The following is a 19,288-nucleotide window of genomic DNA, read 5'->3' on the forward strand; positions in this document are numbered from 1 at the left end:
CAAACTATTCTGGCTAGCATTTTTGGAGAAATAAAAAAAAATAAAACTCGAAAACTAAAATAATATGTTTTGTAAAAATTACACACAAGAAGATCCGAACTTTTATGCTTTAAGAATTAATAGAACTGTTGCGCTTGAAATTTAATTAATTTAATTTGTTTGATAATAAAAGTTGAAGAAAAAATGTCTCATGTTCCTTTCATGGTTACACCGACTCCGCAAAACGATAAAGTTTAAATTCTCGACTCAGCTGTGCTTCGGCCACTGAGTAACCGCCAAAGTTATTGCTGTAGAAATTTTAAAACAACGCGAAATACTGACCATTTCAATGCAGATAGCTCGGGATTATAGCAAACAAATCATTTCAACGCAAAAGGACAATATAACAGGGCTTAGCATTTGACGCCGGACGCCACTGCGCACTTGTCCTCTGTCACAGGCAACTTATGAAGCAGAACGCAAACCAGTTGTCAACATGGCATGCCAAACTTTGCCACTTCAAAAATTTATTTAAATGGTAATGTAAAAACTTTTCTCAATGTTAACACAGTTTTGCGCTCGCAAATGGAAATTTCGCTTTCTTTTTTCTTTGAAATATTTTTTACTTGCGCTGTCGCATTGACCTTATGAAAGTGAAAAACCCACAAGGCTGTGCGTAAAGCTTCTTCTCTGTCTGTGATGGGTATGGTATATGCTTGAAAAACACAGTTTTGCAGATATATACTGTATATATAGGAAGTTCGAAAATCTTAGTGTTAGATATATGGGGGCTATGGAAGGTATTCACACTTCACTAAAAGTGGGAGGTGTCACTGCCATTTTTCAATTTTTACTCTGAATCTTATGCACATCGTCTGTGCCATCTCGAGAGCGAAACTCTCTGTTGCAACATATTGGCAGAGTACAAAAATTTGTATGATATTTTATAAGGCAGCGAAGTACTTCATTATTGTCGAACTCGTGCTTTCCGAAAAATTGAAAAAAAACGGGATCTAAATCTACATAGTTCTTGCTGGTACATTAAATAAAGTAGATTAGGTTTTCACGAAATGGTGAACTTGCATAAAAAGGTTACATTTTAGACTTCAAAATGAAAAGTGAATGGTTTACAAAAAAGTTATAATAATAATAAAAGGATCTACGAATGTTCTCTTCCAAGGCTTTACAGCGGTGTTAATTTGCACGATCTTAGAGGCCACAGCACAGGTCCCAGCGTAGGATAATGCGCTCAGCACAAGTTTCTTTCAATAAATTAATTGCTTCGTTGGCTGTATGACATGTAGCGCCATCATTTTGGAACAAAAGGTCATTTACATTATCATCCCCCAACTCAGGCAAGAAAAAGTCATTAATCAAGGCTTTATAGCGTTTCCCATTGGCTGTAACATTATGGTCGGCTTCATTTTTGAAGAAATATAGACTTCCCTCTGCCCATTAGGCACACCAAATAGTCCCTTTTGGGGGATGTTACGGCGTTTCAAATATGGCTTGTGGATCATTATCACTTCAAAAGCGACGATTATGTTTTTTACCATACCCATTCAACTAAAAGTGAGCATCATCGTTGAAAAAATTTTCTTGCGATGCGTCGCGCTTTTCGATGCATTACTTTATTAATAAATTTTTACGCCTTCCAAACGTTTTTCCAGAGTAAGTCTGTTCATTATGAAATATCAAACCAAACTTAATATAAATTAAGTTATAGCTGTCAAAAAAGCAAATCCGGAAAAAGTGTTGCCTCATAGAGAACCACTCGTCTAAAAACAACACCCGTTATAACAAAGATATGTACAAGTTAGAGCTTCGGATATTGAAGTTGTTATACAATATTATACATAAGAATAACATAACTTTCATCAAAAGTGAGCTAACTATCAAAATGTGCCCTTAGAAGGTGACTTAATTTCCGCAGATCAGTGGATCATGTATATGAATACAATTCACAATCTTTAAATGAGTTGAAAATATTACATAAATACAATTATTAAAATTATCATATTAAAAACTAGGTAAATCAATTTTGTGAATTATAAAAACGAGTGCAATTATGTATTTAGTGCGGTAATAATTATTACAGATATACATGCACACATACATACAGCAACAAATAAATTTTAGCGCGTACTAACCATACGAGCAATTTAGTTGATGACATTTTTATAGCAAGAGTTGGACTAAACGTGCAAATATAGTGTTAGAAACAAGAGAGTGGCAGTTATTTAATTATATAAGTATATATGTATATAGCTAGATTCATACATATGCTTTGGTATAGCATATTACATGTGCTTCCACGGAGGATGATATGTCGCGACGGATAACGGCTTTGTTGCATAATAGTCCGACGCGCGTACGTGACATCCACAATTGGCGGGGGATATGCTTTAAATTAAATTTAATACAATTAAGTATTTTTTTGTTACACACTGCACGTGCAGGCGCACACGTCGACGGTTTAATTGGCGGTGTGAAAGCGAAATGATTCAGCGGCAGGTAAATTATGGCGAACATTTCAAAAGTCAAATAAAATAACCAAAACAGTCGGTAAAAGAAGTAAATAAACAAATACTCAGCTTTTCTCGATTATGAAGCAGCAATATATCATACATACATACATACAAGTGAATGAAAAACAATAAAGCATAATCACCGCAGGCGAATGGCCCTGCCAGCCGCGTGGAAGCCCGCCAATTTTCACTTTCTTTGGCAAATTATAAATATGTTAACAACAACAATAATCATAAATGTGCACAAATATTGCATGCAACAATGCAGTGTAGAGTTGCGCCAAAAGAAATATCATAAGCACACATTTAGAGAAGTTATAAAACGAAAATTACAACACTAAAATGAAGGCACCAAAGGGGGAAAGAAAGAAAGGTGAACAAATTGCTTCTTTTTATGTCTAGGAATAAGTTCATGAAGCAAAAAATTAGTTTCAGTATGGAAATTGCAGAGTAGGGAGAGTATAAAAGAAGGCAGCTGAAAGTTAAAGAGAATAAATATTAAAAAACACTGGAATATTCATGTACTCTTAGAAGAATTTGAAATGTGAAGCAGAAAAAATCAATAGCCGCCCAGTGGTTTGCTACAATGATTTTTTTTAATAAGTAATATTCAGTTTTTATAAAAATTGAATTAAATTTCTCACAGTTTTACGAAATAATCAGACCAGATATGAAGTGATGTCCAAAACATTCTAATGTGGAAAAGTTTCAAAGTTATAATTGTTATACTCTTTTAACATGTTTCTACAGAGTATAATAGTTTTGTTTCACCTAATGGTTATTTGTAAACCAATCAAGATAGATATAGAGTTATATAAATACAAATAATCAGGATGACGAAGCAAGTTAAAATCCGGATATCTGCCTGTGCAAGCTGTAACTTGAGTAACAATTAAGATATCGTAACGAAGATTTGTACATGTGTTCTTTGGCAAAAAAGTACGGACGAGTTCGCAGATGAGCGTAATCGGACTACTGCCACGCCTACAAACGGGCAATAACTAAGTACTTAATCAAGATATAAAACTGTAATTTGAAACAGGGGATCGCAGTAACAAAAGGCTGGTGGTGGGTGGTGAGCTAACATTTTGAAAAAACGTCTCAGAGGTTTAATGTACATATCACCTAAACAGCTATAGTTATAATAACCAAATTCGCTCAGAATAAATCGTTTAAGCACCACTACAGCACAATTGCTATTGCGAGCTTTATATTTTATATTATAGAAGCTCAGAAGGAGTCTTTATCTGTTATTAAAAATGGGTTGAATCAGATCAATAATTCACTTAGTCCCCATATACGTAATAGAAAAATTTTCGAACTTCCGGCTTACTTTATACCGCAAATATCGGTCAATATGGAAGTTATCTTAATGAAATTAAGAGGGCATGTTTTTCATATACCAATTTATCTTTGTGTATAAAATTCTAATCTAATCTATCTAAAAAATGTATCAAATCGGGTGAAAACTTGCCTTGACCCGCATATATTTGTGATGATATGTGATGTATCTCAATGAAACTCAGAGATCATCTTTTTCTGTGGTAATAGCAAAAAAAATGCGGTTAAATACCCTATCTCTCGCATACCTAATATAAGATTTTCAAACTCTTCATTGGCTTTATACCGTGAATATGTAAGATATGTCAACAAAATTAACTGAACGGATAATATTGGCCGAATTTAGCCATTCCTTCCTTGTTTAGTTTTTGAGTCATTGCCAGACCGAAGAAAATTCGTATTTTTTGAGCTTAAAATTTATGTAACCCAAAAATTAAATCTTTAATACATGGTTTTAAACATTTCTTTTTTTTTGATTTTTTTTTTGTGGGCCATGAAATATTCATGATATATATGATAGAAATACATTCTTTTGCAACTTTTCTTATGTACAGTATAGTCGGCTAATCCTGAAACGGTATCAAATAATTTATAATACTTAAAAAATTTGCAATTTTTATGAAAGCGATTTTTATCTGAACGAATTTTCAATAATAAGTAAACGATGTAGCATTTCTTCATGCCTATTAATAACTGTTTTCATTATTTACATTCTAAAAGTGTTCACCTGAAACTGCAAATCACATATCATTTCTTCAAATACATTAATATTTCGGGTGTTTTTTTAGACGGCTGGTTTTCAATGAGACTTTCTGAGTTGGTCTTTACTTGATTTATACTCAGTTTGGCTTGCCATTTCATAATGAATAGACTTACTCTCGAACAACATTTACAAATGGACCCAAAAAGAGATGGATTCCAATGCCAAGTAAATTTTGTTCCGCGATGAAGCTCACTTTCGGTTGAATGGGTACGTTATTAAACAAAATTGTCGCATATCCTCAAAAAGTCACTGTTTGGTGTGGCAGAGGGAATCATTCGTCCATATTTCTTCAAAAATGTAGCCGACCATGATTAATAACTTCTTCGGGCCTGAATTGGAGAATGTTGATATGAACTCCCATTGCTTTCAACATCTGAACTGAACTTTTGAAGAGCGCATTATTTCGCGTAGTGGGCTTGTGGCGTGGCCACCAAGATCGTGAGATTTACCACCCCTGGTGTATTATTTTTTGAAGTCGATTGTCTACGTTGATAAGCCCTAGACGATTGACGCTCTGGAAAAGAATATTCTGCGCGTTATTGCTGACATACTGCCCCAATTGTTGCAAAAAGTGGTCGAAAATTGGGCCTTTCGGCTGTTAATCGTGTGGCGGTGATTTACCCAATAAATAGTTGCAATTTTTAATTGTTTCTTCTGATTCCATCTTTAAGCCTGATTCATTGTTCTTGGAATCATTTTTACGAGTTTTTATAAAAATGTATGACATAAAACCATAATTAGGATTTAAGTTTTTTATAAATTAGACTTTAGAAAGTCAACATAACTTCATTATATTTCATCTTATATTTTCTGACGATATATTTCAAATTTTTTTAAATTAGAATAATAAGGTCAATAATTGTTTTTATTTTTAATCTTTTAATCGGGGGTCAAAATTGGCATTATATACTTACTTAAAAGCACCGTTTAAACAGTGGCTTTAAAGGTTGTAATACCAACTCATTATTGGAAAAACTTTTTTTTCAAAAAGTTGTAATAAATTGTAAATTCATAAACGAAACTCACTTTTTTGTAATAAATATTTTTGAAAATTTTATTTGATATACGGTATCCAAAAGGAAAATGAGGATAGTAATAAAACATAATGATCACTTACAGCAAACGCAACTGAAAAAGTAGTTCGACAAAATTAAAAATAAATCTTACTCAAAAGTAAAATATAATTAGCACAGCTTTTGCTATCTCCTTTCGTTAATTTTGTTTTTAAACCTCAGCACTTCATCAAAATGAATAAAGCACTCATGTATTTTAATTTTAATTTTAATTTATTTTTATTTTTTTTTGTTTTTTTTTAGTTTTTGCAAATAAATTGCACTTCATAATCAACTTAACTGCAGCTCATATTTTGCTACTCTACACGCCCCTGGAGGTAAGCGCCACACAGAAGCAGGTACCGTCTTCAATTTATGTAGGCATAGCTGTAATTTTAAGCATGACTTAGAGTACACTTTCAGGTTGCCACTTACGTTGCTGCCACTTGGTTCTTCGTTTTGGTTTTGAATGCAGCAGAATTTTTTTAAGGATTTGGCACCAAATATTTCGTACTTATGTTATGTGCGTCATTAAGTACTTCAGTAATGCCATTAAAGCGGGTCTTCATTTCTCCCATCCATGCCTTCTATCACATTTTTTTTTATACCCTCAACAGGATGTGTTAAGTTTGCCACGAAATTTGTAACGCAGAGAAGGAAACGTCGGAGAACCAATAAAATAACACATACTCTGTATATACGCGAACTAGTCACTCGTTTTCGAGATATCGATCTGAAATTTTCCACATGTCCTTTTCTCCCAAAAAAGCTGCGCATTTGTCGAAATTTGGCACGAATTCTTTTTCAAGGAAGCGATACAATCTCTGTAGAAATTGTTTGTGTTATGTTCCGCCTTACAGTTTTCTTTTTTTATTATTATCAGATAGTAAAATTCAAATCCCGCTTCCAACTACCTACAATATATCTCGTTTCATTAATTTTTTTTGAATAGAATGCTGCAAAAAGGTCTCTTATAATTTTTTGTTAAGTGCTTACGAGGTATTCATTGTCAAACATCAATGCCTATCAAAGGAAAACTTAAAAAACAAAAAACTACAAAACAATGAGCTTTGCAATTTTGTTTTTTCGTTCAGTTATAAAGTTCAAAATTAAAAAGTTTGCCTTAAAAAATATATGAAAATAGTAAAGTTTTAACTGTCCTTTCTTTTATCTCTATCTTTTAAACGGTTATGTTTACGAAAAAATTGTTAGAGACCATTTTGTAGAGCACTCAATTTTCTACAAAATTCGTTAAACGAAATATATTTTATTTTCACGTAGTTGGAAAGGAGATATGAATCTTTCTATCCGATCATAAGAAAAAAATAGATAACGGTAAAGCGGCTAATCTTCCTGTTGCAATTAAGAGCTGATACTTGGTGCGCCTTTCTTAGAGGTGTCTACCAACTAATTTTTCGAAGCACCAAGAAGAAAAAACATTCCGTTTTTTTAACCATCCGAATGACACAAATATATCGAACGCTTTAATTTTACATTCAAAATCTTGTCACGTATTTTACAAATAAAAATCTTTGTTGAATATAATTCAGTACATATACATGTACATATGCATATTCACTGCTAATTAGTAGTTTATGTTTCTAATATAAAATATTCTCGTATTCTTTATAATTCAAATTTCTTGCGTAACAGTGCCGTCATTGTGAAAAGGTTCCTTATCATAAATAATTACTGACCTTCGAAGAAAACTTAACTAACGGTTTTTTCGAGGATTTAGAGTTCGTTTATAATATTGTACATATCATTAGAAAAATACTCTAATTACCAACTACGAAATTTTAGCACATGAGTTATCCATTACCGGATGATATATGAATATGTATGTATGTATATTCAATATGGCGTTGCTTGGGAAATTATGCTAGCAAGCATTCCGATGGTGCTTCTGCCATCAGATTTTGTCAAGAGAGTGTATTTCAAGCATAGCTTGTACTAGGTACGGCACATTTTCCGAGCCAAGGAATGTCTGTACTTCATTTTTATAGTTCCAAAATTCATAGATTAGAAACCAATTTTTTTATGAACATTTCCATGCCTCACATGAAATAAGTCGATTATTCGCTAGAAAGAAAAATAAAAAGTCAATAGTAATTCGCAGAAATATAAAATTTTCCCCTTTTCAAAATATGAAAAAAAGTCGATCAAGGGAAAGTTTAAGTAAACAACTTCCTTGGAACTTGGAAATAGGCGAAAACGTTAAAACGGTTCTAAAGCGTGTCATTTTAATTTTTATTATCGTGGTGGAATACGTAAAATCATAAAAGTATACATATGCATAACCTTAAATTTCTATCTTTACTACATACTTGTATTACAAATTGTTTTTGGAATAACAAACCTCTTTAAACTTTGGTAAAATACTCAATTCCAGAGCGTATCGGAAAAAATATGTATAATATATTTTCTATTGGCTCTAGCAAAAAGTGTTGCAACAACAAGGACGGAAAAATCGCTGGGTATTTGTGGAGTTCAAAAAAGTGCTGTAACGTGGATAGCAATATCAAGTCAGGAAAGCAAAAAGTCTTATGCTGTGCTATGGTCGTGACATATTTTTAATATTAAATGTTTTTGCTAAGCTTTTACTGGATGTATTACATACACAAAGGGTAGTTCAAAGACAAAATAGTTTGGTTTTGTTAACCGATTTTGAGGCTTTGCAAAGTGAAGTGTAAGTTTAGTGATATTCCGAATATGCGTTTAATATGTAGCAGAAAAAAAAACACAAGCCTACAGTGATTTTAGTGCCGTTAAAAAAGAAACTAATTTCAAGTATGTTCGGTACCCTGAGAAAAGCTTTTAGTTTTTCATTACTTAAGCCGGGAAACTTTCTTGAAAGATATACTTAGAAAACACGCAGCAGACTTAACTAAGCCCAATACGGTGTACAATGTCAAAGGCAAATGCTTTTTGATCCAGTTAGCTTTGATGTGGTACATATATGAAAAAAGTTAAGAAATTTAAGATCTTAAAGCAGATTGTAAGTAAATGTGGATTTTTATGCACTGAATAGGGTATAATAAGTTTACTGTGATGTTTGTAATACACAAAAGGAAACGTCGGAGACGCTATAAAGTTTATATGTAAAAAATCAACGTAACGAGCTGAATCGATTTAGCCATGTCCGTTTATCTGTCCATCTCTATATACGCGAACTAGTATCTCAGTGTATGAGACATCGGTCTGAAAATTTGCACACTTTCATTTCTTACAAAGAAGCTGCTCATTTCTCGGAACCGCCGATATAGGAACACTATAGCATATATACAAACTGAATGATCAAACTCAAATCCTTGTATGGAAATCCGTTTTATTTGGCAAGGTATTTTCATAACATTAACACATCGCTATAATCTCCAAAAAAAAATTTCAAATCGAACTACTACAACATATATATATATATTATTTTTTTGTTTTATGGATTCGCCAAAAATGGGTGTAAATCTTCGTAATATATTGGTACGGGCCCATCAATTATGCCCGATTCACTATACAATATAAAGTGTAGAGCGCATACGTGCTAAATCATCCCCTTGCTCTCAGACCTGTGTTTTCCTTCGGAACTACCGTTAGGCTTTCCTTCGCAGAGCAGGTATTATATGTATACAATAATGCTCCTTTATATGAATTTCGTTATGAGGATGACCTAATTGTGTCTTGCAGTATCTCGGGACTGCGCTCTCGGTCTTTCAGCAATTTCATCTTCGCAGGCCTTTTGCATAATATACGTTATTATGTCGCATACTGTATCCTATTTAATTTGGGAAGAGAGCATATGACTCAAAATATCAGTGGAATGTACTGATAGAGGTTTCCCTAGTTTCTAGGAGAGTATTCGCCTTTCATTTCGGAAACGGACACATTTTACCAAGAGGTGATCTGCCGTTTCAATGCAATTTTCACAGTACATGCAGTACGGTGTTTCAACATTCTTGTATTTATAAAGATAAAAACTGTGGGAGGTAACAATTCACCTCGCCGTGTTCGCGCATAATCCACTCTTGAATATTGGGTATCAAGGTGTGGGTCCCTTACTTGACGCATTCCACACTTTCTGCCATTGATCAAGGCACTTTTCGTCGATTTTTCCAAGATCTTGAGCATGATGGTTGGATGTTTTAACGTGTCGAATGTCACGCACTAGTGAACAACGCAGTGCTGCTAAGTCTATTGGTAGTCTATCTGAGATAACACTTATTGCATCATCGCATACAGTTCTAAACTCACAGCACGTTCTTAGTGATGCTAGTCTATGTGTTAAAACCAATCCTCTCAAATAAGATCTATGTTTTGGTGCTGGTAGCCAAGACATCTCTAGGGCTCCGCGTATTGTAAAAATGTATTTGGATTATTCACATAACACCTTCTCTACGACAGCATATCGATATTGTTAATTATAAAAACAAATACATGAAATTATAATTACATAAAATGATGATAAAATTACATTTTTTATGTTATTACCGATCGTTACACACCTGAATATAGCTTCAAGACTTAACAGAGTCATATGTCGCTAAAGTCATAATTTGTTTTTTTAGAACTGTGTAACTTGCAGTGCTTCAGGATAATCAATACGCGAACAAATTCTACTCACATAAAAGTATAATTAAACCACCCTGTAGTAGCTAGAGATGGTAGTCAGCATTTGACTTTCAGCCAAAAAAATTGTATCTATGTAAATGTGATGAAATATTTCGTTATTTTTACCGCTCACATTTCGTGTGATTGATGTGGTGAAAAAAATTACATGTAAAATAAAGAAAAATCCTTAAGAGTACTAATCTTAATATAGAGTGGAGGATTTAAGAATTGCCAAAAAATATTGTTATAGTTATTTTTTTACTTAATACCTGACTTAATTATTAATATGTTTCCATTTGGTAGACCCAGTTGCCTGTACTATGCTACAAAATGTGTAGAATATTTTTTAAATTATCAAAGATGTTCGGTCCAAAGGTAAAAACGAATTTTTGTAGAATCTGCTTATCATTTCTTTCCACCATTTGTTTGGTTTTATGTTCGCATATAACTTAAAAGTTATATGGTATTTTGTCATCTATACCCATGTGTTAACTGTTTATTAATTTTTTTATTTTATTTTTCAAGTTGGTAATATCTAACAATATTTTTGAGTTAAACCATCCACGATATGAATTAACATTAATGCATTCCTTATTAAATATCCTCAGCATTCAAACTTTTTAAATAAAATATCCCACTCCTGGGTCCTGTTTAGAATCAATTAATCACACATGTGAGCTCATAAACAAAATTTAAATTTTAATTGTAGGGATTGTTATTAGGACCATTTCAGGACTTTTAAGCTTATAGTAAGATGTACATACTTGTATGCATAGTACACGTAAGTTAACTGTTCAAACAATTAACGTTAAGCGGACTCATTTGCCATTTATTGTAGATTTTGTGATTGAAGCAAATTCTTTCTTCTTTTTTCTTCTAATTATTTTAGGATACAAATTAACTTAATATAACCTCATACGAAAATCTCAAGAGGAGTTTCTCATTAGTAAAACACTAATACGGATCTTGGCTGCAAAAAAGTACTACGAAATCCAGGAGACAAAAGAAGCGCAAACAAAGGCAGACGATAAAGAGAACAAACAAATTAGAGTTTTAGTCAGCAAATTTATTCCTCAAACCGCATTCTCCCGTGATGTGGTAGATAAGATGCAGTTGAGGATAATAACGTAAAAGAATACTGGTGAACCCTAGCAAACACAGCGCTTGATGGCAATAGGCATGCATCCGAGGCCGAATAATTTAGCAAAAATGAGTGAAAACATTATGACGCACACATTTTACCCAAAACAAAAAACCATAACAATAGTGATACATAAAACTAAATTTTATAACGGTAAATACGAATGCCAACAACATCGACAACGAAGCAATATCGTGCATACCAGAAAACACGTTCCACAGCGACAACGACTCTCCCGTCGCACAAATCCCACCATCAAGAGTTATGTGTTCAGCCCCAGCGCACAAGTCAGGACCCCACTGCTTCTCACAATAGCAGCATTTTTGATGTGTCACAGCGGCGTAATTGCTAACGCAACAGCAGTCCAAACGCCACACCCTCACAGCGAGGGAATAATCAGCACTCACTCTGATACAGCCGGCCACAGAGCGACGCGAACGGCACAATATAGTCAACCGTTATCGATTGAGGGGGGAAAGAACAATGAAGATAACAATAGTTTCCGGCCGATTATCCCCAAAGACATTAGTCCAGAATATATTGCACAAAATGTGTTTACGAATGGAGGTCAGTATCGTGTGTTTGAGCCAACAGATAACGGCCTGCGAATCCAAATGGCATTGGGTCAAAAGGTTAACAGTGACGATGGTGTGGCCGTGAATGTCAATACACCAATAGCACAGCGCAATATCAACATGGTGCGTGATATCAGTAGGGTTGACGAAAAAATAAGAACTACAGCCGAAGGAGCAACGGTGGCAAAGTTGAAAGTGGTAACGAATGGCAAACAAAATGCTGGAGGGGGAGAAACGTTCAGGCTAAGTAATAGCAAAAACGGAAAGGAGCAAACAAGACAAGCAGTTGAAAAAGTGGATGCATCAACTAACATCCCAACAACAGCAACAGTTATGGTACACAAAAGCAAAGCGTTGAAAAGTTTCGTTACTGTTGAGCTAGCTCAAGAGGAAAGGAAGATAAAAAGTGGTCACAAAGAAAATGTCACCCCAGAGTCAACAGCCACGATAACAACAGACTTTGCGGATGTGTCTCAAAATGTAGTCGGTGGTGATATAAAGGAGCTGGAGGCCTTGCTGGTCGAATATGCGGAAAATTTTTTCAACCTAGCCCAATATGAGCCTTCTAATGAACTGGTAAATACTTTACAAAACAATCACACAACGGACGGTGGCTCGTACAAAGAGCGTCCGACACGGCATGCCGACGCCAACGCCAATCCATATCATCACCGTCACCACCACTTGCAGTACCAGCCGCATTCACTGCCGGCCGTTGTGCGTCAGTCAGATGGCAATGTGAGTGTGAATATACCGCGTGCCTTAGAATCTGGAAGGCTGCTCTTCTTTTCAGGTGCATTTTAATGTGTTCATTGCATACATTCCGATAATTAATTGCTTTTTCTGCTAACCACTTTTCATAGGTTTGAAAAAGGCATTATGGCCAGTGTATATAGGCTTGCAGGTGCTGAAATCATTGCTTTTGGCTTTGTTCATGCCGGTATTGATTGGCTCATTCAGCAAATTCCTGGGCAAGGGTAAGTGTAGCTCAACGCGTACGAGTGAGAGTTAAATATTCGGGACAAAATTGCAATTCCGCGCCCTAGTAGCTTTGTTATTGCTATTGTTTTAATGACTAAAACATCTGGCCTAAATGGCACAAAGGTACTTGATGATGTGTAATTTCAATGTTAATTAGCTTCAGTGTCTTGAAGAAATACTGAAGCAATTTAGAAAATGAATAAAAATCGTTGCTTTTGGCCATTTTCATATTGTCGTGTTAACCCGGCAACAAATTAAGTTAACTGGGCTTTTTACACTTTTAAATTGACTGGACTGCTCTAAGCAAGGTTTAACTTCCGTAATTGTTAGAGTTCTAACAATGGCGGTGAGGCCAAAGACATTTTCTTCTCACTGTTCTAGACAGAGATATAAACATTAAAGTTAAACAAATTGGGTAGAATTGATATTAGCCGCCTCAACAAATTTTGTGACAGGTCACAGCGCTTTGTCAATACTGACTGACATTGCCACAGATCTCCTGCCCACGTAACTACGATGGAGTGTTCGAGGTTAGCATTGTATAGGAAGGCTATTTTCAATCGATCATTCGAAATGTTTGGGTTACGATCTCGCATTTGAATTGACTAACTTTTGTAATCGCTAGGGGACGAGATATGGGCTATCTTAAGAGCATGACAATGATAAACATAGAGAGTTGTTGCTCACAATTTCTTCTTTATGATCCGTGCGTCGCAAAATCTCACTTGTGATTCGTATCATTGACCCATTAACTAGTAGTCCTGATTAAGTGTTTATGTTGAGTCTAAATGCAACAAAAAATCAATGTAACATCATTCGAAATTGCCACACCAACTTAGTCGGTTCGCAACATTGGATGGTATGCCTTGAAACTTCAGTGTTTGTAAGCAGTGTTGTATCTGCCATTCCATACGTTGGGCGTGCGGTCATTTTCATGGTTGCTGATGATGAGTTGTTGTAAATGGAATTATTACAACAAGTGGTTCTGTAAACATTTTTGAAAGAAGTTGTCAAAAAAATTTTAATGCCTCTAGTAATGACAATGTGGATTGCTGCAACATTTTCAATGCAACATTCACACCGGAACATCTCCCAGCATACATACATACATATTTATATATAATAACAACAGTAAAATCTGAGAAAAGTACGAAAACTTTTAGTTGTCCGTATAATAAATTAAAATGTAAAATTGCAAGAATTTGTTCATCTGTTCTTTAGGCATCGTCTCGGGTTCTGCGCCGCTCTTCATACGTCCGCCGGATACGCCTCAGGATTTAGATTTCCGTGATAATACCATCAATTTTGACGATGACAAGTTCGCCGCCGTCGAGGAGGCCACAAAAGAGGATGGCTATGCCTACAATCAAGCGGGTAAGTTTAGCTAAATTTTATTATATTTTTTTATTTTACTCTGAACTGTCATTCGCAGAGGCCTCGCAAACACACTATACTTACAATGCGGCAGGTGGCATAAATCGCATTGAACAACAAAACAAAATGCCAGACAGCTATTTGAGTGCATTACAGACCATCGGCTCCGCGTCGTTTAAAAATTCCGGTTCGCTCTCGGGCAGTTTCTCTGGGGGAGGACTAGGCGGAGGGGGCCTCGGCGCACCAATGCGTACAAAACCAATTGCACCAGCAAACACCAACACTTTCCAGACTTTCCAAAAGGTGCCAGCCTCGTCGCTACTGCTTTCCAACTACGACCCCTTCTACAGTCCATTGCTCTCACGCTTGGATTCTGTTTTCGCACAATTGAAATTAAATTCCGACAACGAGAACTGTCGTGAAAAGCTGATTTGTCTAATGTACGCAAATCCAGCGAAATATGCGCCCTATAGTAACCTAGTGTCTGCGCAATTATCGCGGTAAGTTTTGTCTGAAAATTATATGTATGACGTGTAGGAGTATGAAACACAATTGACGATGCCTAAAAGTAGGCAATATATTTATCTTACATAGCTTTCTCTTGATCGGAGCGCAAGTTCAAATTTGATGGTGTGGTTGAGAGTCTATATATAAGTAGTACGATTCCTCACTCTCACCAAGTATGATTTATAAATTAAAACTGTTTTGTAAAGCGGTAGCAAGTACATGGCTCCTATGAGGTTAAAAATATTGCAGAGTTTTAACGATTTGCACAAAACTGAGTTTTCTAGGAAACCTCAATACTGAAATATTAACAAGTGTTAAAATATTTAACTGTTAAGTATCATTTTTCATTTGGTTTATTTGGTTTGTTTTGCTTTTTTGCAGTGAGTTGAATGAGCTGCGCAAACCAACCTCTGATAATGCAGATATTTTGAGATTCTTCAAGTATATGCGCGCCGCCAAGGACGGGCAGGATGGCATTGATTGTGAAAAATCGTTTGATCGTTGTCAGGAATTTAAAGATTTCGAGAATCCAGCCATGGTCTCAACATATCACGATATTAACAAATTGGTATCAGCACGAAAATTGGCGTAGATGGAGGTGAACCGTCATCTTGATAAGGGTTAGCAACCGCAAAAGCGAAGCTGGCAAACGTGAAGAAGACAAAATGGATAAGCGTAAACGAAAATGATTAACGTTCGAGAATTGAGGGCATTGGCATTAAAAATTCAGATTTGCAGGTGTACAAGTTTTGTATGAACTATACATATATTTAAATAGACTGTTAGAGGAAAAGCCAAATCGAGAATAAATTAATCTTGTACAAAAAATTCACGCATCCTTAAGTTCGTTGGCTAAAAATATTATTCAATAAAAAAGTTTACAAAAACTTTAGCACATAGTTTCATAAATATTATTCGAGTTTTTTGATTATTTTTGCAAATACTTTAAAGTAAACAACTGAAAGCCGCTACGAATTTATTAATCAACAATAAAATTTAATAATAATAAAAATCAAAACTCAATGAAAAAAGGAAAAAAAAATACTTGTAAATACTTGAGCATACATATTTAGCATGAAACTTAATCTACGTATATTTATTTTTAAATTAATTTATCTAATATTTTTAACTTATTTATTTTTATTTATTAATTTACTTACATCTAACATATATGATACATATAGTAAATAGTTAGTAAAGTTTTTGAATAAATTATTTACGCCGTTTGCTCTGGGGCAAGTGCTGGCATAAGTAACAATCCTATGTATATACTAATATATATATATATATATGTGTATATATATGTGCGTCTCATATAAAATTTCTTCTGAACCAAATATAATTTGAAATTTGAGTTAGACTTTAATTGCATGTAATTGTGTTAAAAGCGAAATGACCTCAAGCTATTCGACAGAATAATTTCATCGTAAAACTTCTAAGCTATGGCACTTAAACTATAAAATCTTTGAAATAGAAAATTTAAGTATATTTGTATCTAGTTTAATTGAAACATTTTATTTTAGCTTACACGTAAAACGAACTTTGTTATTAATTGTGTTGTTTTTATAGATATTTATTTTAATATCAGATCTATTAAATTCTTTATATTGATCATTGTTATGCTTCATAATTATAATAGTCTATTGCCAATAAAATTTAGTAAAAATTTAACGGAAATATCATTCAATAAATAGTACTTATTTTCTTAAATGAAGTACACCTTCTATTTTTTTACAATATCTGTATAAATTTTTATATTAGGATACCAAAAACCATGACATACAGCAAGTTTCCGATTAACTAAAAATCCTCCATATAAAAAGCGTTTGTCGAATTGTTGAAATATTTGGAATAGTTCCAACTATGAAAAATACAAATTTTATGTTATAAAGGAAACGAACACTAGATACGTACATGTACGTGAAGTAGTCTACGTAAGAATAATAATCACATGAACTATCGTATTTATTTTACGAGTTGTTCGTTCAATATATTAAAGTTATACATAATATACTTGTATATAGGCCGATTTTATTATTGAAGAAAGCTTCCGTAAATTATATTAAGTATACCTGTCCGGTTTTGACACGATTGAACACGAGGATTACTTTGAAGGGGATTCCTTTTTGAGCCTCCAGCTCCAGTAGTCTATTTATACTCACGCACTATGTAATCGTAAGTCTGATGTAAAGTATACAGGAATACAGAAGGAAGTGGCTTCTAAGGCTTAAAAGTTGGCGTGAACCCGCCTTCTAATTGGTTTAATATAATATACCATACATATCGCATAAATGATGGATGATGGAATGAAATTGGTCCATGTATTATCTAGTATACATACATATATTAAACATAAATTTAAATACATTTGTAAATAATAAAATTACGCTGATGACGTTACATATATCATTAACATTTCTGTGAAGGGAAATAACATCACATAGATGGAACTGGTTCTTTTCGTGCAAAAGTGAGTTTATTTTGTAGACCATTCAGAAGCTAGAGCAGAAAGACTGCTTATAATAAACTATTTGCTCTCTCATCTTCAATATTGATCAAGATTATCTTGTTATAATTTCTGGACCTCATTTGGGACGTCATTTGGAAACACCTTTAGCATTTTCTAATATTTGGTAACAATTGCTGCGATTCATATGTCGATTCACAAAAGATCGTTTCTAGTGGTGGTGCTTTAATTAGTGGTAATTTTATATATATCTGGCGTTATAAAACTATGGAAATGTTATTTGTTTAACACATCTGTTAGCCTCAACATGTGATTAATTAATGTACGCTTAAAACCTAAAAAGTTTGACCGCAGGCGACCCAGATAAAGTTCAGTCTCATCCGATTGAATGTCACGCGTTCAATAACTGCCCGAAGCGAAAACTCATAACAGCTTATAATATTTAAATATGTAATTCGCTGGACCCACTTGAAAATCTATGAAAAACCCAACAGAGGACATGAGTAACGAACCCAGTGGGCGTGTTGCAACAGCTGTGACAAACGGCAGCAATCGAGAGCTACAGCTACAGCCACAAGGCATTAATCTCGCCACTCGCGAACCAAAGTGGAAATATGGAAAGGTAAATGAGCTACAAAGGCCGAAGGAGATAATGAACCCAGTTGTCTGAGGAAAAAGTAAATGTGGTACAATTTGAGACAACTGCCGAGCATGCAAGTTGTTACGAAGCACGTGTAAGTTTGTGTGTGTGTATGCATGAAAACAGCCAATCTCGCAGTGCGATGCGGTAACAATAATTGGCGATTATTCACCACAGGCCAAACACATTTAGCCGAGGTGCAGACAAACAGCAAGTTAATGAATAACAGTGAATAAGTTTTGAGTTGTATGACTTCAGTTGAATGGATGGCAAAGCGTAAAGACGATTGAGTTGAAGGGATTACATAATTTCATGTATGTATGTATGCAACTGTTGCGCCTATGCGTTTCGTATTTTCCCACCTAGCGTGACTCATCCTCACCGCTAATACACTGTGAACATGTTTTCCGATCAGCTGTCGCTTATTGTCGCATTAATTCCATTCCGTCGTATACGGCTTTGAACGAAGGCATCAAGGCTGCGGCGGTGTGTAATTCAACCTGACCGAATGTTTTTGGTGGGTTTTCTCAAGGTGCAAGCTGGGCTCATGCGACGCTGCAAGAGTTAACGTCACACGTCTGCAGACACCATACACTTCACTAGGCAAGCAATGGGAAATCGAATAAAAGGAAACGACTAAAAATACGCAGAAAACAATCAAAACAAACAATTAACAACCTACCGCAACTGACTTGCTGTCGTTATTGTTATACTCTCGGAACTTGTTGCTACAGAGTATAATAGTTTTGTTGTTTGTTGTTGTTAAAACTAATCGAGTTAGATGTAAGGTTATGTATTTATAAATGATCAGGATGAAGAGACGAGTTGAAATCCGGATGACTGTCTGTCTGTCCGTCCGTCCGTCCGTTAGTCCGTCCGTGCAAGCTGTAACTTGAGTAAAAATTTAGATATCTTTATGAAACCTGGTACACATGTTTCTTGGTACCGTAAGATGGTTTGTATTGCTGATGGGCGTAATCGGAACACTGCCACGCCCACAAATCGCCATCATTCAAAAACAAATAAATTTCCATAACTAAACTCCACAATAAGATATAAACGCTGTTTCTTGGTATACAGGATCAGCAGTTAAAGTTTTTAAGTGGGCGTGGTCCTATCCCCTAATAAATTTAATGTGTATATCTTCTAAACCGCCAAAGCTATAATAACAAAATTCACTGGCAGCAAATTTTTTTAGCAGCTCTATCGACAGTGAAAATCGGGTTGCAATCTCGCCCACTCCCCATATAACGGTACTGTTAAAAACTACTAAAAGCGCGATAAATCAAGCACTAAACAAGCCAGAGAAATTAAAATTTATCTCTGGGATGGTATAAG

The 19,288-nt window shown here is 34.8% G+C and overlaps 1 protein-coding gene across 4 annotated transcripts in view; it reads left to right on the forward strand.

Annotated features, from left to right (window-relative positions):
• Osi24 (Protein) overlaps positions 1 to 16,489 on the forward strand; it is a 39,951-nt gene extending 23,462 nt beyond the window's left edge. Inside the window, exons 2-8 of one of the 4 annotated variants that reach the window (XM_070105448.1) lie at positions 5,928 to 6,022; positions 6,087 to 6,186; positions 11,155 to 12,774; positions 12,845 to 12,958; positions 14,184 to 14,336; positions 14,395 to 14,836; positions 15,225 to 16,489. In XM_070105448.1, the coding sequence (XP_069961549.1) occupies positions 11,433 to 12,774; positions 12,845 to 12,958; positions 14,184 to 14,336; positions 14,395 to 14,836; positions 15,225 to 15,435 (2,262 nt within the window). In that variant the 5' untranslated portion in view covers positions 5,928 to 6,022; positions 6,087 to 6,186; positions 11,155 to 11,432 and the 3' untranslated portion in view covers positions 15,436 to 16,489. The remainder of the gene's footprint in view (positions 1 to 5,927; positions 6,023 to 6,086; positions 6,187 to 11,154; positions 12,775 to 12,844; positions 12,959 to 14,183; positions 14,337 to 14,394; positions 14,837 to 15,224) is intronic. The other 3 variants (XM_070105447.1, XM_070105446.1, XM_070105449.1) reach the window with 3 other exon arrangements.
• The last annotated feature ends 2,799 nt before the right edge of the window (positions 16,490 to 19,288 follow it).

Source organism: Bactrocera oleae, chromosome 2 (genome assembly GCF_042242935.1).
Source record: "Bactrocera oleae isolate idBacOlea1 chromosome 2, idBacOlea1, whole genome shotgun sequence".
In the NCBI taxonomy this organism is placed as follows: domain Eukaryota; kingdom Metazoa; phylum Arthropoda; class Insecta; order Diptera; family Tephritidae; genus Bactrocera; species Bactrocera oleae.